The sequence below is a fragment of the Sparus aurata genome, chromosome 11 (genome assembly GCF_900880675.1).
Source record: "Sparus aurata chromosome 11, fSpaAur1.1, whole genome shotgun sequence".
NCBI lineage: Eukaryota > Metazoa > Chordata > Actinopteri > Spariformes > Sparidae > Sparus > Sparus aurata.
The window spans coordinates 22956047-22983916 of NC_044197.1; the positions used below are offsets into that span (position 1 = coordinate 22956047).

At 39.9% G+C, this 27870-nt stretch overlaps 1 protein-coding gene across 1 annotated transcript; it reads left to right on the forward strand.

The window, feature by feature from the left end:
* Nucleotides 1-4510: 4510 nt before the first annotated feature.
* On the forward strand, nt 4511-21516 carry rexo1 (REX1, RNA exonuclease 1 homolog). The gene is made up of 16 exons (XM_030433845.1): nt 4511-5308; nt 6811-8660; nt 8754-8855; nt 11460-11670; nt 12325-12473; nt 12649-12786; nt 12896-13019; nt 13128-13253; nt 15120-15260; nt 15362-15475; nt 15640-15713; nt 16660-16770; nt 17032-17147; nt 17263-17401; nt 17898-18018; nt 20371-21516. Exons 1-16 carry the CDS (start codon nt 5119-5121, stop codon nt 20457-20459), a joined length of 3795 nt encoding a protein of 1264 aa, XP_030289705.1. The 5' UTR covers nt 4511-5118; the 3' UTR covers nt 20460-21516.
* Nucleotides 21517-27870: the final 6354 nt, after the last annotated feature.

The following is a 27870-nucleotide window of genomic DNA, read 5'->3' on the forward strand; positions in this document are numbered from 1 at the left end:
CATGATGATCTGCCTACAAATACAAAATGACTTCTGCTGAATTTGCTGAATACCAGAGGATCATGTCGACGCCGCTACATAGCAGGATTTGTCTTCCTGTGGTTAAAATAAGCTCTGAAATAATGTCTGAAGAACTGTGGGTGGCGTTTCCTCAAATAGATACACATAAGCATGGTTGGCATCAACAACTGTGTGCACTTGTTGACCCGTCACTTAGGCCTGTGATGATTAGTTATATTTATTTTATCAATCAATCAATACATCATTTAGTTCATGAAAACAAATTGTAAAAAAAAAGAAAATGCACATCACAAGATTTGACAGCCCAAGCTGATGCCATGTTATATTTAACCAACAGTCAAACTCAAAAATAAACAAAAGATTACATTCAAAGTCTGTGATGGAATGTAACTAAGAACATATACTTGAGTACTGTACTCAAGTATATCTTAAGCAGAGATCTAAATACTTAAGCAGCCTCACTCTACTTCCACTTCACTACATGTTGGAGGCAAGTATAGTACTTTTTACTGTTGCATTAAAAGTAAAACTAAGCCCTTGTGATCTGAAAAGTAACTTTAAAAAAATCACATAAATGGAGTGGAGTTGAATGTACAATATCTGCATCCAGGATGCTGTGCAGTAAAAGTATTAAGTTGCATGGAAATGGAAATACTCAAATAAAGGACCTTGGATTTGTACTTTAGCTACATTCCAACAATGGTAATAACTAAATACCAGTGTTGTCAAAAGTACCAAAAAGTCAAACTTTTACATTAAAGTAATGATACTGTGTTAAATATTTTGGTAAAGATGAAAGTCCCCCTCAAATAGAACTTGAGTAAAAGTCTTGAAGTATTTGATATTACATGTACTTAAGTTTTAAAATCACAAGTGAAAGTAGATAATACATATGCATGTATCTATTCTGTACAATATAGGTCGACCAGTTATTGGATTCCATCTTTTTTTCTTATTAGATTGCTGAGCATCTAAATTAATCAAAAAGATTGCTACTTTGGCTCTGTTGCAACATGCAGCCTGCAAAGTAACCACAAAATATAATGTTGTGGAAGTATAAAGGAGCAGAAAATGGAAACACTTAGGTAAAGCAGCCAACAGTATCGCAAAATTGTATGTACATATGTACATTACTTGAGAAAAATTACTTAGTTACATTTAAACTCAAACAAAAAGTAAACAAATGCACATCACAAGTATTGAGAGATCAAGCTGAAATAATGTTACAAAACTACATGCCTGGATCCAATTCATAAGCCAGGTGACAATCAATCATCAGTGACACTGAAACCAGCAAATATTTGGAAATATTTGATTAAAGCATCTCAGCTCAACAAACAATGATCACATTAATAATTTGTGATTATAAATCTTCGTCCTTTCTTATAATTCTACACAGAAAGAGTTAAAACACAAAACACATGACAAGAAAAAACTGCCAGTTGCATAATTTCTATTTCAGCCCTGCAAACGTCATCAGGCCGGAGGAAATTAAATGATGCAACAGCAGAGGGTTTTCTGTACAGTCTCCAGAGAACGTACGTACGGACGTGTGTGCGTGTGTGGATACGTTACAGGTATTTGTCTCCCTCTAGTGGACAGTTCTGACCGCTGCATGCAGAATCACACTGCCATGACACCACTCAAAGAGTCTCATCCTGGTCTTCAGCATTGATGGAATGTAACCAAGTACATCTTCTCAAGACCTGTATTTAAGACACACATATTGTATTTTTTACTCCATTACAAATATGAAAATTGTAGTTACTAGATTGCGGGCAGGTAATCAATCGACCCACAGTATTCCCTCTTATGTACATGTAAGTTTAATTATGTGTTATTTCAAGACTTTTATTTAAGCATTTTTGTTACAGGTTCTCTCTCTTTTACCAAAGTAATATTCAAACAACACGATATCTTTATTTTTACTCAAGTGTGATTTTTGGGCACTTTTTACAGCACTGATATTTAGTTAAGACCAGCTGAGAAATCAAAACAATCAAATAAATAAATAAAAATAATCAAATAAGAAGAAAATATGGGATCCAATGAGCAGTGACTGATTTTTAATTTAATATATATACACTTTTTTTTTTTTTTAAACACTAGCTCCTCTACAGCAGTAAAATGCAACATACACATTACTGCAGCAGTGGTATTAATCCAACAACACCAGATATAACAGGGAACACAAGCACTTTTACTTTAGTACATCTTGCTTATAAACACATAAATAATGTTTTTAATGCCAGAGTATTTTTACAGTGAGGTTAAGATACTTTTACTTAAGTAAAGGATCGGAATACTTCATCAACTACTGGTTATGATTAACAATCTCATAAGGATGTGGTAGACTGTGTCCTTAATCAATAAATAAGAACATCTTATTTTTTATTCCATCCATTCCAAACATTTCATAAAGGAGGGAACAAGCAAACCTTGTGTGGGCCACAGATCATAAGATGTGAAGTCATGAGATCTGAAGATAGTCAATTCTTTTTTTCTTCTGCACTGTGCACATGAAGACAGAAAAAAAAGGAACATTTTCGGACATGGTGTTCTTTATAAATGCCATTTGCTCTTTTTTCTCTCTTCCTTGTAAGACAACTTGTAGAAGTGCTGAACAAATAAAGTTTCATTATATCCTACTTAATCATGTCCTAGGTATACCAATATGATCCCAGTGACAGGAAGTGTTCACAAATACGGAAATGGCAAAGTCGGCACATTGTAAAGGAAAAGTATTTTTATCCTCGACAATAATGTTACTTTCGTCTGCATAATCTAACACATCCATGTTGCACTTGACCAAATATATTTCCGGAACAGTCAGACAAGTTGAGTACCAGAGTTTCTGAGTCTGCAGACATTCTGGTGATGCCCTACCTGCATCTCAGTTCCTTAATGACAAGAACAAGCGTCAAGTAATAAAGCAAAGGAGTTGCCTGGCTTTCCATTTTATCCCATCAGAAAAACAAGCAGTAAAGTATTCATGCACTGATATTAATCAAAAACTTGATTCATCCAAAAAAAAAGTTGATCAAATCAACTTAAATTTAGGCAAGGCGCCTGCAGAAGTCTTTCTCACAGCAGGAACACAATCAGAGGTGTTACTAATAACATGAAGGAGGACTCTGCTGTGATGTTGCAGTAACACACGTGACATTTGAGACAGATGGAAATTATTTTCCTTATTTACGCCTTTGCTTTAGTTCATGTTTGACACGTCTAACAGTGTTTTCCTTTTTTATATATGGACCGTGTGTTTATATGACTTGGATAACCCGTCCCAAAGGTAAAGGATATGATAAAAATCATGATAAAAAGTTAAATCAAGTTTATAAAAAAAAACATTTTAAACAATCCCAAAGATCAAATGCAAATTGTATATCGTAGGATATCATCACAAGGAACGATCATTTGAGACCATTCTTAGTTTTAGGCTATTCAACACAGGTGAAATGAGCAGCTGATTGATTGACTGATTGACTGGTCTGCCCTTCTGTACTCCTTCTGTGTAAAAATAACTTCCACATTAACACTGAAACGTTTAACAATGTACTCAAGTGACTGCTGTCGCGTTCCAAACCGTTCATCCGAAGCTGCATGAGGTTATGGAGCTGACTCATGGAAAAAAAAACAAAAAAATGTACCTGTTGGAGGCGTGCCAGCTGTTACATCAATGATTAGGCCTACCTGCTCAGCACACCTGAGCGTCGCGACGGTGAGGACCGGGTCACGTGTTCAGCTGGAGAGCACAAAGAGCCTGAGCACGTGTTGGTGTGACGTTTGAGAGTGGAGCAGGAGGTAGGTATCATGGAAGACTTTAAGAGGCGTTTGTGGAGCTGAGATGTTTTCTACTTTTTGCCAGGACATAGGCGACTTTTTTTCCCCACTAAGAACCCAAGTTGTCGTTGGTGGCGAACAAAAAATAAAGGTTAAATATTCTTCAGCATATATATGATGGCTCTCCATGTTAATGTAGGAAATGTTTTTCCTTTTGCTGAAGAAATATATTTAACTTTTCTCTTTATATTAGTGCAGATTTAGAGGTTTGCTTATTTCAAGTTAACACTATGTGTTTTAATTTCTAGATGTAAACTAAAACGTTTTCTGTTTTCCTGACCTTTTGCATCTTTAGTTTTTATTGTTTCGGCTGTTTAGCCTTACATTATATTGCTGAGTATCCTAAGCGTTTGCATCAAATGCATTTTGTAAACCGTTTTTGATGCTGTACAGACTAAATAAAGCTTTTGACTTAAGTCTTATCTGCTCACGCAAACGTGATTTTACAGGTTATTGGTTTGGGAAACTAAACGAGTAATTGGACACTTTGGAAAGTGCACTTATTTTCAGCTAGCTCTCTATATGAAGTAAAAACCTAGTTGAAGAGTGTTCACAGCTGGAAAATGTGGAAATATCCCAAAATGGCGGCCTCCTCCTTTGAAATTGTCACCAAATTTCATGTATGTATTTACTTTCTTTCCAGGTCATTTGCCCCGAGGACTTCAAGACAACCCTTTATGGGGACACATTTGAAATAAAATTGTTGAAACACTTGTCGCTTATTTTGCAACTCAAGTTTTCAGTCAAACAACAGCTCTACAAATAGGCGCAGGACTCCTTTCTCTGTCTCTGGCGGAGCACGCACTGGTGTTTCTAATTAAGCTTAGCTAGCATTCATTAGCTAAATTCCGATTGCAACCAGCAAGGTGATGAACGGAATAAAGTTGCTAGAGAGGAAGGCCAAGTCTCTGGGAATATTTCCATTCTTGCTCTCAATATTCTCACCTCATATTAAGAGCGACTTTATGTGTACTTGTTGTGGTTTACAAGAATGATTAAAGAGTATCATTAGCTTCCTGTTAGCAGCATGCTGGGTGAAAAGTTTCTACGTTGACCATAGCTTCAGTGACGTCAAGAGCGCGACATGTGTTAGTTCACGCGATGTTTCATTCTCCAGACCAATCCAACATGGCGCCTTAGGGACGTTGTTATTGTTCCGTCGCTTCTACAAGCTTTCGCCAGTACGACAAAAACCACGCAGGAAAACGGACGAGCGTGTTCATGCGGGCATGAGAGGAACATCTGGAGATAATGCTCAGATCCACCGGCTTCTTCCGAGGGATTGACTGCCCATTTTACGCGGAATACAGCGAGGGCAAAGGCAGTAAAAATGGGTGCAACAGACCGTACTGTCACTTCAGGCACAGCCAGCAGAGACGGCCGTCCTACGGAGCACCGGCAGATGTTAAAAAGCAGAGAGACCTTCAGTCCACACAGAAAGGTGCTTAGAATTATTTATTATATCCGCAAGTGAGTTTAATGCCTTAACGTCTGAGCTGGCTGTGTTGGTAAGGCGGACCACAGGGCTGAGAATGCCTCTGAGCGGGTTAACGAAACTAACAACGATGTAAAGTCAATTTCTGTTTCTGTTAGCTAACTAACCATCATTTTAGCAACTTACCAGCCCCATCCCTCCGACCGATGTTTAGCTAAGAAGTACAAGACAAAGTATTTAGCCCATGCCTGGAAATGAAAGTGTCAAAGTAAGAGACCAACCGGAATTTGAAAGAGAAAAACGAATATGTACACCTTGAATAGATGTGTGTACAAAACAAAGCCTGGAAAACATAATAAGGTATCCTGTACTGCAGTATAAATGGTAAATAGTCGGAGAGTGCAGTGTCCTGAGTCTGCAGGTAGCAGTGTTTGCACCATAACAGAGGGGTGGAGACAGGATATCATATAGCTTCTGTCTTACTGTCCGAGGTTTTTCCCTTTTCTTTTGATTAATAATACTCCACTTGTCCTGCTGGTGTCCTATGTTCCCCTCTAGATATAATAACTTTATAGCACTTTTAAAAACAGTTACCAAGTGCTGTACGTGCTAAATAGAAAACAATGAAAGAGTCTCAAGGTAAAACAAGTATTAAGTATACACCAAAAGGGATGACGCAGGGAGACAAAAATACATAAATCCTGATTAAAAAATTGATCCCAAGAGAATCCAGCTAACATAATTCACCCCAAAATACAGAACATATAAGCTTGTGTAGTTGCATACATTCTGTTTGTTTTTACGTGTTTCAAGATATATTCAACTCTCCCTGGCCATTAAGTCCTCTGAGGAACACCTTGTGATGTGGTGGGAAGTAGGGATGCAACAGTCCAAGTGTTCTTTCCCCTGGTATTGATTAGGGCTGCAACTAAATACTGTTTTCATTGTCGGGTAATCTAAAGATTATTAGTATTGTATAGTCTATGAAACTGAGAAGAGTGCTTAAACAGTGTCTTCTTGAAAATATTATTTTGTCCAGAATTGAAATCCTTACATTTAAGAAGCTAGAACTAGCAAATGTTTGACATTATTGCTGGAAAAAAAAACTGAAACAATGAGTTGGCAATTCATTTTCTGTTGATCGACTGATCAATTAAGTGATTAATTGTTGCAAATCTCGTACTGATTGTAATTGCTAACCTCCCTTCTCATTGGTATAGAACAACCCCACTGCATAGAGCCGTTTGGATAAATAAGACAATACAGTATTATACTCCAGGGATTGCTGCGGCACTCACATTGAGTGATTGGCCTTCTGTCATTAAAACAATGTAACTGAAAGCAGAAACACTGAATTTTGGAATTTGAGTCACAAAGAAACTGTTGTACTGTGGATTGATAAGGACCGCATTGTGGCAGACTGGATTGGTGTGTCCCTAGCTCCTGAAAAGTCCAGTAAGTGAACCTTTTCTTAGATTGTTAAGACTGTTTGTCTTTCACTTCTGCAGAACAAGGTTATGATCCCTTCAACCCAGAAGTTGTGAGGCCCCAGGATCAGCAGAATGGAAAGCCAGGTGCCTCAGGAGATCTCAGCGGGGCTCTGGAGCTGGTTAACAAGGCCATCGAAGAGGTCCGCAGCGAGGTGGAGAGGGAGAAGAGAAAGCTATCGCGGATTGGGGATGAACCGTACAATCCCGGCAAGAGTACCAGTGTGTCTTCATCTGAAGCTGTTAAGAGCAAAGCACCACCTTCACACATGGCCTATGACCCTGGGAGTTATCAGATGACATCTGGAGGTTATAATCCCACCCCCGGCTGCAGCAAGTATACCTTGGATTCAGATAACCAAGGGAACAATAGCAACTCCATGGAATATGTTCCTACTTCAGTGAGGAAGCCTCCATCTCGGACACACACACACCAACTCCCCTCTCCTCCCCCGAGTCCAAAGTACTCCAACAGCACATCCTCTAAGTGTAAATACACTGTGGACAATTCTAGACCATCTACAGATATGGAGTACGATCCGCTGTCCAACTACTCGGCAGGAATCGCAGCGAAAAGCAAAAAGAACAGGGGTGCTGTAAAGACAGAGGGAGCAAAGACACAAAAACTATTAGACATGTCAGACGAGGATTGTGTTGTAGCGGTGAAAAAACCTTGGCAGCAGAGCGTAGACACAAAAAAGTACACTTTCTCAGACTCTGATGAGGAGAGCTCTGGAACGGAGTATCGACCGACTTCGCTCAGTAATGTCCAGCAGAGAAAAGGCAACAGTGGGTCACTTTGGGACGCTGTTGGAAAGGAGAGAAAAGAGAGAACTGAAAGTACGCTAAATGCACTGACACAGAGGAATAAAGAGGACTTGGCAGAGGACTCAGACGTCCAGGAAAATCTTAAACGAAAGAACAGCATGGAGAAAAGGAAAGTGACTAGTCGAGCTAGTCATGACAAAAGTGGCAAATCTGAGAAAGTGCACAAACTTGAAAAGGAAGTAAACAGAACAATTGGTAGTAAGAGTAGTAGTAGCAGCAGCAGTAAAGACAAAGGGTCAACTAAGAACTCGAACCAGGACTCTGCAAAGAAGGAGAACAAGAGTCTTGGAAAAAGAGATGATAAGAAAAACATGGTTAAGGTTAAAACATCTGATAAAGTTCAGAGGGAAGGCAGAGACGAAAAGAGAAGGGATGGTAAGATCAAAGTTGTGGAAAAATTAAAAACGGACTCAAGCAAACGAGATAAAGATACGGAAAATGGTGCGAGGGAAAGCAAGAAACCCAAGATATCAGAGAAGGAAAAGGAACTCGGCAAGTACCGCCAACACAAAAATGGTAAAGTTGATAGCAGTAAAAGAGAAAAGGATGTAAAGAAATTGAGCAAAAGCAGCTCCAGTAGCACAAGCAGTCATAGTAACAGTAAAGGAATTTCTTCAAACAGTACAGATAAAGTGAAGCAAAACATCAGCTCATCAAACGGGAAAAAGCTTGAGAACAAACGACGAAGTGCGAGTCTTAGCCACGCTGATCTGTTTGGGGACGAGAGCCCAGAGGAGGCAGAGCCGATAGAGATTGACGATGACGACGAGGAACCAGAAGAAGTGCTGGTGAGAAAATCTGCGGATGCTTTAAAGAGGGGACTTCAGAACAAGAGGAAAGCATCAGAGCTGACTCCGTCTTCCTCTGATGATGAGGATGACGGCGGCGCAACTAGTAAGGACGAGGTAGACGGTGTTGGAATCGACTTTTCTAGTTTTCAGGATGATCTGGACTTTGACTCGGATCCCATGGAGGAGTGTTTGCGAATCTTCAATGAATCAAAGGATGTGAAGAGGGAAGACAAGGGAAGGCAAACTAAACAGGTATTTCTTTTTTGCCATGGTGTTTCATTAATTGAATCATATTTTGAAAAAGACCACGTGATAGAAAAAACATGTCTTGTTGTATCCTCTCAGCCCTCTAGGGATTCAGAAGAGGAGAAAAGCACAGAGAGCACTTTAACAACTCTCTTCCCCGGTCAGAAGAAGAGAGTCTCACATTTTGTTGCCAAAGGAAGTGTAAGTTTGTCACCTTCACGTCTTTGTCTTTCTTCATCCCACTATGTCGTCATGAGCAAAATTTAATGTGGAATTCCACTATTTTTTAAACCTGGGCCTTATATTTACATGTTTGGGTGCACCACATCTTGCCAAACATCCTGGAAACATGAGTCACAGTTTGGAGTTTACCTTGAGGAACTGCAAGCGAGAATGTATTTCCAGTCATTACTGACTGTTGGGGCTGACCTGAATGTTTTGAAATGTCGAATGTTTCCATTTTGCTTTTGTGTTTATGCATTACATCAGGGCAGAAACACTCCTGAACATTGTTCACCTCACTTACATTCCAGAATGCATTTTAGCAACGTTTCTACACAAAGACATTCATCAGGTTGTCTTTGAAGATTTTGTAGGCCCTTTTTCTCCTACCGATCCACTGGTGTGCACAAGTTTTACTCTGTGAATGCACTGCATCAAAACCCACTAGTGGTAGTGCAACATTATTCATTCATTCTTTCAAAAGAGACCTTATAACCCATCTTTTTAATAAGGCCCATCAAATCAATCAACTTTTTTATTACTTTATCTTATATGTATTTTTTGTTTATCCATTTATTCTTTGTTTTGTTTGTTCCACTTTGTTAAGTGTCCTTGGGTACCCTGAAAGGTGCTATATAAATTAAATGCATTATTATTATTATTATTATTATTATTATTATTACAATAATGATTATTATTATTATCATTCATCATTCATCATTCATCATCACATGAATAATCAGTGGTTCTTCTTAGATGAGGAGCTTGATAGTTTCTTGCATCACAGCTCTCATCTTAAGTCACCAGCGTTGCACTGAACCTGGGACAGAGTGACATGTAATCACACAACAGCCAGGCTTGCAAGTTGTCGAAAAAGGTGAAGCATCTGGAGTTACTTCAAAATGTACAAAGATGACCTCCAAGTCATGTGTCAGTTGTACCTGAAAACTGGAAGTAACAGCTTAGCCAGATACGTCTTTATGGCTGTTGTGAGCGTAGTGTTATTTCTTAACGTTTGACCTGAATGCAAAGAAACGTAAAGTATAACATTCAGAGTGAGACATCTCAAATGAAGTTTAACTGGTTACAAAAAGAATGTTACTATATAACAAATGGTCGATCTCTGATTGTAACGTTTCCATAATGTTGTCAGACACTACCGATAACAACTTCAGCCTGTGAGTACTTTAACACGCAGGTTTAGAAATACTCGAATTCCCCTTTAAACTCAGTGAGAGGTGAACGCACAATATCCGTACCTGTATCATAAAAACAAATCACAAGATAATCCAGAACATGATTTTTATACAAATCATGCTTGTGTACAAAGCAGTAATTGTTTAAAAAAGGAGTACAAGTTCTACAGCTTTATCACAGGAGGACTGTACAAAGTAACCACAGTGGTGAAGTAACAGTATTCAGTATTGTAAGTATTATGACACAAAGATTCCCTCAGGCTTTTCGGATAAGCAGCAGTTTTGTCGTTATCACTGGAAGTCAAACTTTGATGAAAAATATGATGTTTTATCACAGGTACAGCTGGTGGCAAGACAAACAAGGAAGTGAATACTAGAAGAACAATATGAAAGTATCAGTGTATTGGGGTTAGGGTGTTGGGGGTTTCCACTTGTACAGATTGTAGCATTTAAATACCATCTGATCTGACTTTCAAGTAGTCAGCTGACTGTATTTTCTATTCTATTTATATTTTTGGCAGCCTGATCAGCCTTGTAAGGATGTTTTTGACAAAATGTTCTTACTGGAATAAACTGTTCGAGGCAGCTTCATTAAAGGCCCGATAGAATTTTGTTTGTCTGATATTTGCTGTGTCAGATCGATGCTTATTCACAAGAGTTTAAGTTTTAGATTTATTATCAGTATTGTGTGCTTCATAGGTGGTAATATACAACTGTTCTCTAGCTGATGATGATGATGAATAATATAGGTCCGCTTTACCTTTCCCTTCTCCTTTAATTGAACTGAAAATATGTAAAAAAAAAATAAAAAATACAGAATCCATATGGACAGAATAAAACTTGAATGTAAAGGTGTTTGTTGGTATCAATAGCTGTTTGCATTAGCTGATTGTCAGTGGTGCAGTCACACGATCATGACCAGGGGTAGACCAATTATCGGCCCTGGCCAATTATCTTGGCAATATTCAGTATTTTTCCGATTATTGCTATATGTGATTTTCCTGCAGTATTATAGATAAAATAAACTAATTTTAAAATATGGTACTTTCCCTGTGATGCAGCATCCTCTTACACAATGTCCCACCCCTAACACTATCTGGTTGGTATCACAATTAATAGCCTATTAGCACTGAATTATCTCAATCTACAAAAGAATATCCGTCCCAACTACCGTTTTTCAATCCTCTTGATTTCATATGATCGTTATTGGCCCTGAAAAAAGCCCTATCAGTTGAGCCCTGATCATGGCCAGCATCAGAGTGAGTATGTACAGTTGCAGGCAAATTTCTGCTGCTTCCTTCTTGTAGGTAGCCAGAGAGTAACTTGATTTAATCCTTGTCATTTCAGCATCATTCATTAACACAAAGCATTCACTTGTTTTTATCAGAATGAAGCACCTTCAAAATCAGCGGTGCGGCCGTACAAGAGACCCTCGGCTCAGGAGGCCTGCTACCATCGGATGCAGATGGCTCAGCAGCAAGCTGCTCAGCTTTCTGCTTCAGTCAAAGCTGCCTCACAGAGCTCCAGCCAGAGCTTCTCTGGAGAAAGGAAGAGAATAGCGCACCGTCCGAACCCACAGATGACATCCTCCAAAACAAGTATGCGTGCCTCCAATACTCTATACAAGACCTACTTAACTGGTAAAAGCTGTCCTTTGCTCATTTTGTTGGGAGGCTAATTAGAACATAAGTTATGTCTGCCAATAAGCACTAAACTATAGAACCCCTAAATGCTCATGGGACAGACAAATTATTTCCTCCATATCACAGTGATAACAAGTAAGATTTTATTTGTTATCTCAAGATCACATTATCTATGCCGTTATCATGTCATAAGAGACAACATAATTTTTCTAAGATTTTTTTGTGTTGTTTTTTCTCTTTATTTTGTATAATGTTTATTTTTTAATTGTGAGAACTAACAATGTGGGGAAAAGTAAATAATGTGTTAATTGAACACATTTTAATTCTGAGCTTTGCAGATCAGACGTCAGGAATGTAGAAGTCCGGCCTGCTAGCGCGTCTCTTTATTTCAAATCTGGCCCTTCTAAAAAAGTAGTTGAATGGGCCTGCTCTTTACTGTAGCAGGGTTCAGCTTTCTTTTTCGTCAATGTATAACCACTTTCCACTGATTATTTTTTAATACCTTGAAATGATAGCCTTAAGTAGATGTAATGGTCTGTCTCTCTTCTCTGATGGCTAGAAATGGAGCTATTCCAACTTAAGTAGAAAATCATGTGTGTGTGTCTCTAGGTCCTGCAGATGTTAAACCAGCTGCCAGCCGAGTGTTGTCCCCCAGCCAGACCCATCAGACTGTAAAAGCCCAAACCACCGCCGGCATCTTGTCCAAGACATCATCCACGTTCATGCAGAAGAGGATGGCACACACTCCCACCATGAAGGTATCCATAGAATCCACAACATTACGTGCGGCTGCTTGTTCTTCTGAATGGTTGTTTTGTGTTTTTGTGGCTAGACATTCCACACGTTACCTCTACGGTTTACAGTCAGAGGTGGGCTAAGTATTGTTTGTTTTATCTGTAGGATGTGATTCATCATCAGTGCTTTCTTTTTCAGAGCGCTTCAATGAGGCGCCCCGTCATCCCCACTGAGTTCGGGGCCAAAGTTCCCACCAACATCCGCCAGCGCTACCTCAACACTTTCATAGATGAATGTGTCAAATTTTGCCCATCAGAGGAGGTTGCCTTCCATATGGTATGAATAACACCCAGCTTTCACATGCTCTAATCAGACACTGAATGCAGAGGAGATTCAACAAGCGCTTCAGTTGAACAAGTTCTGACAGAAAGTTTGACTGTTTTAGGCTCTTGATGAGGAAAAGCTGGTGTACGAGCGCAGTAGCAGTAAGAACATCTACCTCAACGTAGCTGTCAACACTCTGAAGAAGCTCCGCAGCAAGAGCAGCTCCTGTCCGTCACCTGTCACCAGTATGTCACCTCAGTCACGATGCAGAACAGCTTAGAGTATTTACTCTTTGTTAATACACGTTGTGACAATTATGAAACGTTCAGTGATATCTTATTTTCTTTCAACAGAGAACCCGGGTTCATCTGCTAAAAGAAAGGCCCAGTCCCATGAGGAAGTTCTGGGGGGTCGTCTTGCTGCTACAACCAGCTTCACTGTCAACAGGATGGGTAAACAGCAGGAGGAGAAACTCATCGGTAAGGGACAAACCAGATTTAGTTTTGGTTTGTACAGGGAGTACATTGGACTGCAGTCAAGATTGGCAAGAAGTGTTGTGTTTGCATTTTTTTCCGCCCTGTTTCTCTATAAACCGATTTCTTGGAAATATTCTTTTCACATCATTCCCATTTTCCTTTCTTCTGTTTTTCTTTGCTCCTGTGATAACATCCCTGGCAACATAAAAATGCAGATTATACCTCTGATAAAAACAAAAAGCCAAGCGAAGAAAAAAAAAATAGAAGAAGAAACTGAGAGACTCTTTGTGTCAAGTAGAAACTTGTGATGTTTGTTTAGTGTCTGATGTGTTGAGTCAGTTTATGGTTGTGAAACATATCAAATATCCATGTGACAACCTCCAGGTGCTGTTTACCGCAAACTCCCAGCCCCGTGACTTGACATCATGCGTTTGTTAGACTGTGTTTATAAAACTGTAGAATTATTAATAGTGTGATGAATTTTTAATAACAACTTATAATGCAAATATATTAAACACTTCCTCATTACAGCACCTTTTTAACATTTTAATTTCATCATCAGCCAAAGACAAGAGCTGAAACAGTAGTCACTAAAACTTAAAATCAGCGAGGAGCTTCTGTGATTATAGATTGTTAAAGTGGTCTTTTGGTGTTGGACTGTTAATTGGACGAAGGGCAGATTAATCAATCATAAAAATATTTGTTATTTGCTGCCCTGTCGAACACATACATTTCACAGTAGTAGTACAAATAACTTCAAGTGTCAAAATGTAACTTATTAAATGGATGAATCAGCAACTAATTAACAAACAATATATAGATTTGATTGATCTAAAAAAAAGTTACCACCCTAGAATGTGCAGAATTATACTTAATGACTGTATAGCAGATCGTGTGGCGCTGCAGGGGAAGAGCAGCAGGGTGACTTCAGACTCACAAGCTAGTTTCTAAAGCTATTAAGTCAAATGTTATCATTAACATTAAGCAGGTCATGTTGAAAGTCTTTCACATGCAAAAGTATTTATGATCAACTGGTTTGAGTAAAAAAACAACAACAGTTTCTTCACATTCCCAGTGTTGATTTATGACATCATTGCACAAAGACAGCATTTGTCTGTCTGTAACTAGAAACCGTCTTGTGATGTGATAACACCAGCCGCAACGCCTATCAACATGTTTACACTCACATTTTTTACTCAAGTAGAAAGACAAATTCAACTTCTTTAGTCAATGAAAGGTAAAAAAGAAACGGCTCTGAAATGTACTCCATAATGCATAATGTTGATTTGACTGTGTACAGGTTGTTCAATTATTTTGTTGTCGAGAACTGCGCGTGTGTCATGGTAAAATTATGCAAGACTCTGAATCCCTTGATGAGGCGCTGCTGTGGCCGCTCTAACCTGCCAACACGGTTGCTGGAGTGAAAAGCAAGAAGTAATGGCATGCTAGCACGCTGCTAATGCATCCAGTGTGGTCAGCCTGTAACACACATCTTCCCTGTTTTGTCCCGCTACGTCTGCCAATGCGTGACATGCGTGCAGTAACACAAAATGGAAATAATCGATAGTTCCCGTCAAATGCAGTCAAACTAAAGTAACAATCCTGTTTTTGCAAATGCATGGTGTAGAAAGTACAGATATTTATGTTCAAATGTAGGGAATGAAAGTAGAAAGTCATCAGAAAAATAAATTCTCCAGTAAAGTACAGATATCTGAAAAAAATCTACTGAAATACAGTAACAAAGTATTTGTACAGGCCAGCATCTATCTTCATCTTCTATCCCTGTTTCTTCATGTTCTCAGTGTAGGTTTTATGACACCATTGTTCAAAGACAGCATTTGTGTAACTTGTTGTTGTGTCTCACTGTAGGAGCCACACTGTACAGGAAGCTGAGGGCATACCTGATGACAGAGGAGCAGCTCCAGGAGCATGGATACCCGAGATCAAACCCAGAGGCTCCGGGCAAAGCCATCATATTCAACCTCCCAGAGAAGAAGGCCGTTACAGACCGTGAGTGAGCACACAGCTCTCGCACTAAATTAGATTATCATTGGGATGTGTGATCCAGCAGTTATTTGACCTTCAGATGACTCTCTGTAATGTGTTTCCAGCGTTTAATAAGATATGCTGTCGATGTGGCGCCGAGTACAAGATCAATGTCAACGGTAGCTGTGTACGGAAAGAGGAATGTAGCTTTCACTGGGGACGACTGCGCAGACATAAAGGTACGATTGTTTTTTTATTTAGTGTAAATCGTCAACAAACATCGATATTATGAATGTGCATTTTAGCCAAATCTAACTCACTCTTCCTCTCTCCACCTCCTTTTCACAACTTTAACTTTCGTCTGTCTCTGTTCGACTCGTCCTTTTCTTGTCTTCTCTGTCAGTTGCTGGAGGCTGGGAGACAAACTACAGCTGCTGTGCTGCAGCTGTGGGTGCACCAGGCTGCTCAGTTTCCAAGGTATCATCATTTTCAAGCCAGTCAAATATACAGGTTATCATGGCTGAATGGGCTACTGTAGACATGTAATGGAGCTTTTCGAAAGAAAAACCTCTGTCAAACATTCAAACCATTGATGTTATATAAAACAAGGACAAGCTAAAACTATAAAAGTACCTGTAATTACAGAACCATTTCCCACAGTAAAGACCAGTGTAGAGAAGCTCCTAATGATGGTTTCTTAAAAATATCAAAGATGTTAATTGGCATCTGTAGCTGGAGCTTACCCCCAATTTCCACTGGATAGTTGTGCACACAAAACAACCTCTTGCGTATCTAAAATACATTTTTTACACATCCGAGTTACTGGTGCTATTATTGTCTGACAGGAGACTAAAGGCTCCTTTACACACGGCAATATAAACGTCCGTTCCGACAATATAACAATACAATTGTCATTCCGCACATTCTTGCGCCCTTCACATGGCTGTGGATGTTAAGCAATACGACCACTAGATGGTGCTGCTAAGTATCAAATCGGCCTACCAAGGACCTCTATGTTTCCTTGGCCATGGTCCATTCTCCTCTCAGCTGTTCTGTGATAACTGTGTCTCTTTGCATCATACAGATGTTCAAAACTTAAGAATATGGATACATGTGTGTATATCTATCTATACATGTGTGTATACCGTACATATATGTCCTGTGGTCGTTTCTTGATATAAGTATTGGCTACACTGCTATTCCACCCCCCTGTGACCACCAGAGTGACTGCTTCGCTGAGCATAAATGAGCCTTAATAATCAGAAGCCCACTGTCCCTTAATTTTGAAACACTACAAAATATGAATCAAGCATCTCCAGTGTAATTTAAAATATAACTTCTATCTTATTTTGATTTCTGTTTCTGCTCTTTCTTAACATTTTGATAAACAGTCTCAAACTTAAAATATTTCATATTCCCACAGCAACACGTTCAGGACGGGAGGAAAGAGTCAATAGATGGCTATGTCACAACGTTCAGTAAAGCTCTCCCGCCTGATGGCAACGGAGGCGTGTTTGCTTTGGACTGTGAGATGGTGAGTCAGACGGGTTTTTTACCTGCTATCAAACTCTGAACTGTCGTTTGTGTGTGTGTGTGTGTGTGTGTGTGTGTGTGTGTGTGTGTGTTTGATTTTAGATTTGATTTGTTTAAGACAAGTTTAATACAAATTAATTTGATTAAATTATTTTACTACAATGGTAGCAAATCGGTAAAATTAAGATTAAAATGATAAAGTGTCATTTTTACTGATTAGTTGTGCTCTACTAAATCTTGTTTTTTCTCTCTTATTAATCAGTGTTACACGAAGCAGGGCCTGGAGCTGACGAGGGTGACAGTCATCGACTCCGAGTTGAAAGTCATCTACGACACGTTTGTCAAACCTGAAAGCAAAGTGGTTGACTACAACACGCGGTTAGTTTGTCTCCTGCAGCTCGTGTCTGCATGTGACTTTAACTTGAAATGAAAGTAATAGACAGCTGCAGCCCTGTCACACCACAGTATTCTAAAGGCAGTATATATCTCACAGATTTTCAGGTGTGACGGAGGAGGACTTGGAAAACGCCACCATCAGTCTGAGAGATGTTCAGGCTGTGCTGCTCAGCATGTTCAGCGCTGAATCCATCCTCATAGGACACAGTCTGGAGAGCGACCTGCTCGCTCTGAAGGTACCAGGAGTCTTTGCTAATCTTCAAGACTTTTTGTTTGACACTTTTGAGGATGATTCACATGATGGAATGTTTACAACAAAAGCAGTATTTTTTCTGTCTGCTGCATGTCACTGACTATAAGATGCGCTTTGACGACATCCAGTCAGGATCCGTGTTCACGTGATGATTCACGCATGATTTTAGGAGACGGAACAGCACTGGTGGTGCACGCAGGAGCACTGAGATGAGGTGTTTTTGTGTGCTGAGAGAAAAAAATGCTGCACGTGTCTTATCTCTATGACAACAATATCTTTACAACCAGCGCTGTATGATCTGCAACTTTGGCAGTTTACTATCCGTTTCTTTTTTATTTGACATCAGAGCAAGAAAGGTCATGCAAAAAATAGTGCAATACTCTTAGGCTATATCCTTACACGCATTATATTTTGAAATCCTTATATTGTATTATTATGTAATAATGCATCCTGTCTCTGTCTCTCTCTCCCTCTCTCAGCTGATCCACAGTACAGTCGTAGACACGGCCATCGTGTTCCCTCACCGCCTCGGCTTGCCCTACAAACGAGCCTTGAGGAACTTGATGGCCGACCACCTCAAACGCATCATCCAGGATAACGGTGAGAAAAATCTCACAGAAAGCGAGGCAGTTGTATAATGCTTTATGATAAGAGATGTGATGAACATCTATTATGTTTTGTTACTTTTGAGTTGACATAGTCTAAAACTAATCTAAAAATTATAATACTGTCAACATAGAAGTACTAATTTTATATTCATGATGATTTCAGGTTTGTTTGCATCCAGGCATTAAACAGGTAGAAGTTGTCGCAAAGCTCAGAGGCATTCAAACAAACGTGTCCAGAAATAAATTCATACATTTTGTAATTTCTCAGATTTAAAAACTAACTCAAGTCTAAATAATGCTAAATAATAAAAATTGTTTTTCTTTCTTTTTCTTTTTTCTTTTTTTGATAAACCTTTACAGCATTTCATCTAAGTTACACTGAACTTAATCCCCTGTCACATTAACATGACCAGAGTTACACAAACAGACCCTCTCCTCCTTAACCCGAGGACATTTATGCCCTGGAACATAATCACATAATCTCCATTTGAAGCCGTGTGTCATGCAAACAACAAACAACCGAAGATTGACTAATTGATAATTCTGCATCAGTTAATATTGATTTATTGAGTACATCTGATTGAATGAGACACACAAATTAAAATGAATCTTTTTCCATTAACTGTCAAATTAAAGCCTAAAGTTTATATGTATATCTTATACAGTGTTTTAATGAGATTTAAAGGCCCACAGCAGCTGTGGTTCCTCACAAGGCAAAGGTTTATGAAGAAGGCAGTAGCAGAACAATTATGAGAAAGTTTTCACTGGTCTTTAACAGTAATGTAGTAAATCCTGTATAAAGATGTCCAATAAAACAAGTCCAATGAGTCAGGTTCATTGAGTCTAAGTCATCTGTGCTGATGTGCATGTAATATAATTATGATCTTATATTTCAGTGCAGGCTGCAGTCCAGTAAATCAGTCTGCTTTATTTGATTGCATTACATCGATTGCACCAGTAGGTGTCACTCATGCACACTGAAGCCTGACTGTTAGTTTGATTCTGAGACACCTCAAAGCTTTTTTTTGAAAGTTTTGAAAGTACTTATGATGTGTCATGAGTTTTCTAGGTATATAACAAAGTTTTCAAAGATCTCCTGTGATGTAGTTTCTTAAATTACCAGTCCAAATCCAGATTGTACCACAATTGATTGTAGGAAGTCTGAACAGCAAGAAATCACACGCACTTTTGCCACTCAAATTCAAACCACAGTTAGAGATGGTTGAAGTACAACTGCACAAAGTTTAGTTTGGGATATTGGTGCATATATGCATGTGCATGGATATGCAATGAGAGTCAAATGACATGTATTGCATTATCTTTTGGGGACCAAAGATATCCACAAAATAAAAGTTCAGATATATCACAAAGTGAACAATGAACTGAAACACTAAAATGTCACAATATCCCCAACACATTTTTAACAGTGAATGATTTAGGTCAGGTTTCTACAGCTGCATCTCAGTCTGGATGCTCTGGCCACTAATACTGAATTTCAAAGTGCCTCTTTTGGTGCTCACAGTCTGTCGACAGCGGTGCTTCAGAAATTGACAGCACAAAGGTTCAGAGAGCGAGATGATGGATCTCCATCTCCCATGATTCCATGTGTGAAAGACTTGATCTGATCAGTGATGCATACACACAATATTACTTGCAAATAAGAGTGCAGACGCCCCATCTGTGTTGGTCCCTGGCCTTTTCCTCAGTGCCACTGTGTGGTTGATATGTTTGGTTTTGGGGGAAATGTCTCACCTACCATTGGTTAGGTTTTCAATGAAACACATGAAACAACATGTCACTTTCAAGATTAATTGTAATAACTTTGACCGTTCCCTGGGATTTTCATCTAGCGCCATCATAAGGTCCAAAAAAGCAGAAACTTGACGAATGGTGTTCCCATCAGCCTCAGCTGTACTTTGTGTTAAGTTCTATCATATGGGTTATATTCTCAACCGTGTCCGTTTGTTGGTTGGTTTGTTGGTTTGTCTGGAGAATAACACAAAAACTACTTAACAGATTTCCATGAAGCTTGGATGGAGGATGGGTCTCAGCCTAGAATAGAGCTCAATGACTTACATTGCAAGATAGGGCGTATTCTCCTTAATTTCTCTGGGATGATACATCGATCTTGAAGTAAAGAAATCTGGCATATTTAGGTGGCTGGTATCTTTCTAGTGTAATGAATTCCTCCATATTGTTTTGTGTTGTAGATTATGAGAGGGTTAACAAACTGTCTTGCTACTGTTGCTTTTTATCTGTTCAGCATTGCAGTTTTCATGTTAAAAAAAATGTGATTTAATATTGATAAGTAATTAATTTCTGTCATTTGTTCATGTGTTTCCAGTGGAGGGCCACGACTCGAGCGAAGATGCGTCTGCTTGCATGGAGCTGATGTTCTGGAAGATCAAGGAGGATGCAAAGGTCAAAAGATGACCTCTGACCCCTCTTCCCCACTTTCCCTTAGTTCGACTTCCTGCCTTCATGTTGGATGCAGGGAGACTGGTTGCGGTTGAAACTGGAGGCCGGCACCTGCTGTCAGAGCTTTAAAGTCAGAGTGTTGGTTCAGCACAGGTGAAGGTTTTCAGCAGAGATGTCGCGAGGAGAAGCCGACTGTCGTTGCTGCCTACTGGACTGAATAAGAGAGCTGCCAGTCCCCTCAAAGCAATAGGAGCCCAAATTAACAGTGTTTTCATTTGCTTATTGGTATTTCAGTTCTTAATAATGTTAGTTTTAATGTATTTTTGTTTATTTGAGGAGAAAACCTTTCAATAGAAGAACTACCTAAAATGCCAGGGCATTGTCCGCTGAACGATGATTATTACTTTGATATTCATGCAGGCTGCGTCTCCAGCCTAACTTGCACTATAGAAACGCTCTTGTTGTACAGGGCCCAAGTCTGAGTACCTCATCTGTGTTATAAAGGATTCACTTCTAATGAACAACACGTTACTTAGTTACACTTAAGTGCATTGATGTCTTAGTCTGTCAAACATATTGCTTTGTAAATGCACTTGTGTTTTTCACATCGCACCTCTTTTTTCACTGATGCTCTGTTTATGGTGCGGCTCTCGTTGAGTTGTTAGTTGGCTCTGAAACCTGACTAGTCCTATAATACTTGATCATCTAAAACACCATCTGCAGAAATGTAAAGTCTCTGCTGCTACCTATTTGCTAGTATAGTCGATGGATTATATCACTGTATTTTATAGTTCAGACTGAATACTGACTATATCCTCCACTGTCCCTGTGTCATGTGCACTGCATGAAATACAACAGCAGGAATCAATGTGATAGTTCAGCCCTGTTGAATTAGACCTGGGTTATTAATTACAAACATCATCATTTAGTGAGTTCCAGCTAACATGCTGCTTTATGTTGGACATGACTGAAGAAAATACTTGCGTGCTGTAAATACGCTGTAAGCAGCTTCCTTTTGTATTTGTTCATTTTGGTTGTTTATCTTTTTCTATTAAAAGGTGTCAGATAAAAACGAGTTCTCACCGTCTTTACACCTCAGCAGTCTGGCTGCACTACAGTGAAGAGATGTAACATAGTAAATGTCTTTCAATTTTGAGATAGACGAGTCCGGTTCTGGTGCGCTGCTTCCTGTCAGCAATCCCCCACTCTGAGTCTGAAAACTTTGTCCTTCTGGAGCTCCCAGTCACCTGAACATAATGTTGACAGTTAACGTTTCTGTAAACAGCTGATAGGTTCACTTTGTACGTGTCATATAGGCTTTGTACCAAATTGACATTTTTCTAAAGAATGTTGATTACCAGACTTTCAAACTGGCATGTGGAGGTGATTGAGGTGGAGCTACAGATGAGAGGATGGCAAACCAGTGACTGCTGTTCAAGACAGCGTTTCAACATTTCTAAGTAAACTGATTGTCTTTGGGTTTGGACCTGATGGTCGGACAAACATCAGACAACTAAAGACGTCACTTTCTGGGAAACTGATGTGATGCATTTAAAAAAAAAAAAAAAATGTTTTAGTTCGTAATAACAGAAGACTTCCTAAACAAGCTCATTTTTAACGACTCTGTTGAAGTTGTTGATTATAATCTGTAAATCGGCTAATCAATGAATCGACTGTCCATTTCAGTCTGTTTAAGATGAATGCAGTAAAGTGTTTATTTGCTCTGGCTCTGGCAGAGACAATGCAGCTCTCCATCTCTCAGCATGGGGTCAGTGTTGGAGGCCCCGGCTCGCGGCTTCCCCCTCGTGACCCCCGCTAGTCAAAGGTGATCACGGGGGAGAGCGACAGAGAGGCGCTGATCGAATTTGATAATGAAGACGACCCCTCTAAGCTGCTTTGCTCCACATGTTCAAAATCTCTGCATCACTCAATAAACACTAGGAAGCCCCCCTCCCTGTCACTGGAACATTGTGTAGGTATTGATCCCAGCTAACTGGCTCTTTTAATACCTGGGGTCTGTGGCCCGGCCTGGGGAAATGCATACTGACATGTGACGGGAGGAGCTTAACAGGCAAACACACCGAAGAAAGGATGGGCCTCTCAGTTTAGCATTTCTCTCCCATTTTTTCCAATTTACACATCTGCTGAAGAAAGGAGAATTACAGCGGCTGCACCTGCTGTTAAAGTGACATATAGACCGCAAGAGGCCCGGAACAGTGCTGAGAGGAAGCTGTCACACTGTCAAAAACTATTTGTGCAGCAGAGGTGGAAGAAGAGTACGGATCTTTACCGGAGCAGAGAGTAGAGATAAAAAATTTTTTTAAAAACAGCTACAAGTGAAAGTCCTGAAATGAAAGCACCACCACCATCAAAAAAAGGTTGTTTAAAAAGTAAGTTTTATCAATTTACATGTATTAATCACTTTTTTTATTTGTCGTATGTGAGCAGATTGTAACACGACGTTGCCTCTACAAGCCTGTGGACGAGTTGTTTAAATTGTTTAGTGCTGCTGGACTGTGGATCTCTTTTTGAGTGGAAATGGAGTCTGTTACCAGAAACTAATGACTGGCCTCCAGCACAACACAGGCGATCCACAGAGCCCCTTCAGTTCAACTTGAAATCTGTATTATTATCACTAAATCACTTCGATTCAGAGACAAAGATGAGCTGAATGAATCTACTGCTGAGATTTCAGACTTCCCAACATGCATTGTTTCAATGAGACACATGAAGAAAACACACGTGATGGAAACTTGGTGTGCGTCTTCTATATTGTTGGAGGTGTTGTGTTGTTGAGATGTCCCCTGGTTGTTTATTTTCCTAAAACGAGACGAGACAAACACTGGTTCTGTTGCATTGTTAAACTGTTTTAACTTTGTGCCTCACAAGAACAGACTCAGCAGGGTTGTTGATACGTCTCTTGCGAGATTGCAGCTCAACAACAACAACAACAGCAACAACACAGTTTTGTGAGACCAGAGTGGCAGGAAGGAGACAGGCAGTCCTCATCGTGTCCTCTCTATGGTGAATATGAGGTGTCACCATCAGGACAGATGGGTCACAGTTTTGATGACTTTGCACCTTGACTCCATGGAAAACAAAGGACTTGTGACTCGACTTGGACTTGGAAGTTGAAGACTTGTGAGTTGACTTGAGAGGAATGACTTTCACATTCATTTTCAGTTTAGTTTTTTGTCTGGCTTTAGTCTGGTTTAGCCTGCCAGTATTTGACTTTCTAGTAGTGTTTAGAAGGGAAAGCATTGTCCTGTTTGTAAGAAGAGTTGATTTAAGACACTTTGGGATTGTAGGACGGGTCGGCCCAGTTTTTTTCAGCGTCAGTTTTTGATGAGTTGAGACTCATAAATCAGCTTTTCTCACAAATGGTTTCTTTAAGACACAATAAGCTTTCATAAAGTTTATTTTCAATGACATTTATTACCCTGACTGAACTAAAACAAACTTTACTTCTCATGTATTTTTTGAACATATTAAATAAGTTGGTCAATAATGTCATTATCCGCACTAATATCATCGAGCAGCTACAACTCCCTTTAACCTGCTTTGTTGATTCAATATAAACAATAAACGTAATATTTTAATGAATATATACTTCTATAAAAGAGTGGTGCTCTTCCTCAGGCAGCGTCACTTCCACATATTTAAGGGCTACATAAATGTTCTCACCCTCAGACTAACTTGGAAGTGAACCGTAATCTTTGTTTACACACTGTGTGTTATCACTGGGCTCTAAAGGTGATGGCTTAGAGAGGCCAGGGTCTGTTTTCTCTCTCTGTTGGTCTTCACTTCAACCCTCTCACCCCAGTCTCACCCGCTGTTGGTGCCCTTGACCCCTGAGACACCCACAGCTGCCTGCCCCTCTCTCTCTCTCTCTCTTTAATCTACAGCACTCTCGCCCAATTAAGAGACTGATCTTTACTCAGTCCACTCGTATTGATCCACTGCTCCCAGGGGCGGCACAGGAGATCATAAGGATCTAATTGGAAGGTGATGCGTCGCTCATTTTTTGATCAATAATATCACATCAGTGGATCATTTTGTTCACTTTAAAGCTTCTCATTTCAATTCTGCTCTCTGCACCAGAGTTTTCTGTGTGTGTATGTTTGAGATTTCTCTTTTTTTTTCTGTGTGTGTGTGTGTGTGTGTGTGTGTGTACTTGGTATGTTTGCAGCCAGGTCAATGTCCCTCTAAGCCCCGAGTGAGTGTGTCAGAGCCGGTGTCAGGCCTCACAGCGTGATCCTGGCACTCAGAGGGGCTTAAGAGGACCGACTGACCCGCCGTCCGCTCTCCCTGTCTCCCTCAGGTCAAAGGCCAGCCGGCCGTCATCGATTCCCCCTCGATGAAGAAGTCTTTAGCTCCTCCGCCTGCTCTCCCCTCTCCGGCCCACATGCTCCCGGACTATCATGGCAGCCCCTGAAGGCCTCTCAATTGTGCTTTGCATGCCCATCGATCCAGTTGGTGTCTTAGGGGGGCCGTCCTTTGAGATAACTGACAACTACAAAGGTCCCCTCCTGACAGGCCCTTGTCAATACAAATTTCCACTATTGATAAGTAATTAAAGAAAGCCTGGACATAAGGGGAGTTTGCTCTGAAGCATCTGTTAAACAGGAGACATTAACAAAAAACGTCTTGGTGACAAAAGGCGAAGACAATGACAAAAAAATAAGATTAGCTGCCCCTCCACCCACATGTACTCCAACTGCCCCTTCAACTGCCTCTAAATGACACAACAGGTTCATTGATCCTTAAGCTGATATTATGCAATATTGTATTAGTCAACTGAGAGAAAAATATTAAGTAATACTGAGATAATCGTTTAAGTAAGGGATGCCCGATAATATCAGCACGTTATCAGTATTGGCATCGGACTAAAATGAACATTTCTGTCGATACACAGATGAGTTTATAAGATGATGTGACTAAAAGGTTTTTCCTTATTTTTCATCTGATGAGTGTGTATATGTTTTCAGAGGCATTGTGTGTCTGCATCACGATGAGAGGGAGCATTCATGATTTGTTATTTCCACTACGTGAGAAACTTTATGTTCTCTGCAATCTGGTGAAAGAATATGTGCATATATTGGTGTGAGCAGTTGTCCAAACGAAGAAGGAACATATCTGATACATCAAGTCTCAGGTCATTTTTTGCACAATTGTGACAAATAATTCTTGTTCCGTGTTCTCGATTTGTGAGCCTTTGCTGTTTTTCTTTGTTACACGTTATCAGAAAGTAAATCTATTTGAAATGTGGAGCAATTTCTCACTATATACAGTCACCAGCAGACATATTTGCAACAGGCAGCTCCCACTGTGTCACACTTTATTTCTTGCAAGTGCAAATATGTTGTCAGAGGATCCACAGCTGAGCCTAGGTCTTGAAAAAAGATGTTTTCTCCCAGTTCAACACATGGAGGAGGTCTTCCATACTGAGGCAAAAATGTTGTTTAAACCCAATTTAGAGTTAAAATCCATGAAACACAGTCTTTTCCTGATTATAATCCGAACAACACTAAAGAAGCAGTAGAAGAGAACTTTCAAACATCAAACTTATGGCATTCTTTTTTAAAAAAAAATCATTTTCTGACAATTAATCAAGAAAATAACTGGCAGAGGAATCGACAATGACAATAACTGTTAGTTGGCGATCTGATTGAGCATAATTGATTGTTTGTTTTGCTCATTCGGTAAACTGTGAATTGTTTGGTACCATCTTCTGATAAGTTGTCATTTTTAAAGTGTTTAATGTTGTAACTTTCTTATTGGTTGATAGATAGTCAACAACTGGTTTATAAATCAGTGACAATCAATTCATAAAAATAACCTCCTGGGTTGCCAAATTGTACACAATGTTACTGGCAGTGGTTTGTCTGCTTTGTTCGTGATAAAAAAAAGTGATAAATATTGATATCCATTAATAAATGATCCAAGCCATGTTATTTTCCAGTCATCCATTAGGTTTGCACAGAGAAAATGTGAACAAGTCATTAATAAAGAGGTTGCAATATTTAAGTCTGCCGTTGCGAGTGATATGTGTTGGAAGCCCTCTGTAGAAATAGGTGATCAGAGGGATTTTTCACAACCTGGCAACCCAGAAGTTGTTAATAATTCATAATCAGATAACCAAATGATTTATTGACCATAATTGAAAGCATTAGTTTTATTAGAAAGTGATACCACATTTTCTCTCAATAAAACTGTCAAATGTTTTGCAGCAAATTCAGCCTGTTTGCAGCAGGAACTCCCCTGACAAGGCTTGTATGAGCTGAACTTTAATAACTTCGAGCGGGCTAAAGAACTGAATCTTCACGTCATCAGCGGAGCAGTGAGGTCCCTGTAATTCCCTCTGCTGCATGTGACAAGAGTTATTAAACCTGCGCATGGTTTCACCTGCTCTCTGCCGAGTCTGTTGTCAGTGATGTGACTTCACCCTTTGTCTTTCATTCGCTGTAATCCATGCATGTGTAAGTGGATCCTCTAAGAGCAGGATAACTCCTTATAAAGCGGTTTTAAACACTGCAGGAGGGACTCAAATCCACTAACTTCTCATTTACCTCTGCACCTAAGTCTTTAATGCAAAACACTCATATCCTGGTAATTAGACCTGCTGCACCGACTCCTCTTTCTTACCAGAAACTGCTCTTAACTTCAGGAAAAAAAATGCAGCGTGGTGGTGTGTGGAGCTCAGCGTTTGTTGTTGTGGGAATATGTAGATGGAGCAGTTGTGAATGACCGGGAGCTGAGGAGCTAATTGAAGAGGCTATGACTCATTTAGACTGAACCCTGGTAGTCCTGATGGGTAGGAGGTGAACCCGGCCGAGCCCTGCCTGGCCCGCAGAAGGGGAAATGATCCGGGAGGTGGGGGTCGGGGGGGGTGGTGAGTGAGTCAGTGGTGGCAGCTCTGGGATGGGGAGGGTCACACACAACCACACTCTTTGTGTGCCTCTAATCCCCCCAGCCAACACAGCTTTGGCCAGGTTTCATCATGAAAGTGCCATGAAATAACTACTTTTTTTCTCTCCTCGCAGTAAATCTCCCCTAATCCTGCGGGCTGCGGAGACAAAGGCCTCTGGGACCTAATCCTGGAGCTTTTAGTGGAGCTGAGGGGCTGGCCGACAGAGCCTCTTCTAAATGACTTATTTCTATCGGACACTAATATAGCTTGACAGCCAAGAACAGCGAAAGGAGGAGGAAAGAAAGGCAAGGGGTAAAAAAGAGCACAAACATTTTCACATATTTTGGAGGTCTGAGCAGTTTGATTGTGTGCGAGTGTGAGAGGAAGACGTGGACCGTGGTTATTTTGCGTGCGGCCTCAAAGTAAAACATCAGTCGAGACATCTCATGTGTTCATCTGCGAACGCCGATGAAATATTAAACGAGTTCTCGATGTGCAGTTGGCTGGGTGGAGGAA

What these genes read in the sequence shown, in the direction of transcription:
- rexo1 (XM_030433845.1), top strand. Translation starts at nt 5,119, where the DNA reads ATGCTCAGATCCACCGGCTTCTTCCGAGGGATTGACTGCCCATTTTAC. An exon ending in ATTTTGTTGCCAAAGGAAGT is followed by an intron (nt 8,856 to 11,459) that starts GTAAGTTTGTCA and finishes TGTTTTTATCAG; the next exon opens with AATGAAGCACCTTCAAAATC. An exon ending in AGGAGGTTGCCTTCCATATG is followed by an intron (nt 12,787 to 12,895) that starts GTATGAATAACA and finishes TGACTGTTTTAG; the next exon opens with GCTCTTGATGAGGAAAAGCT.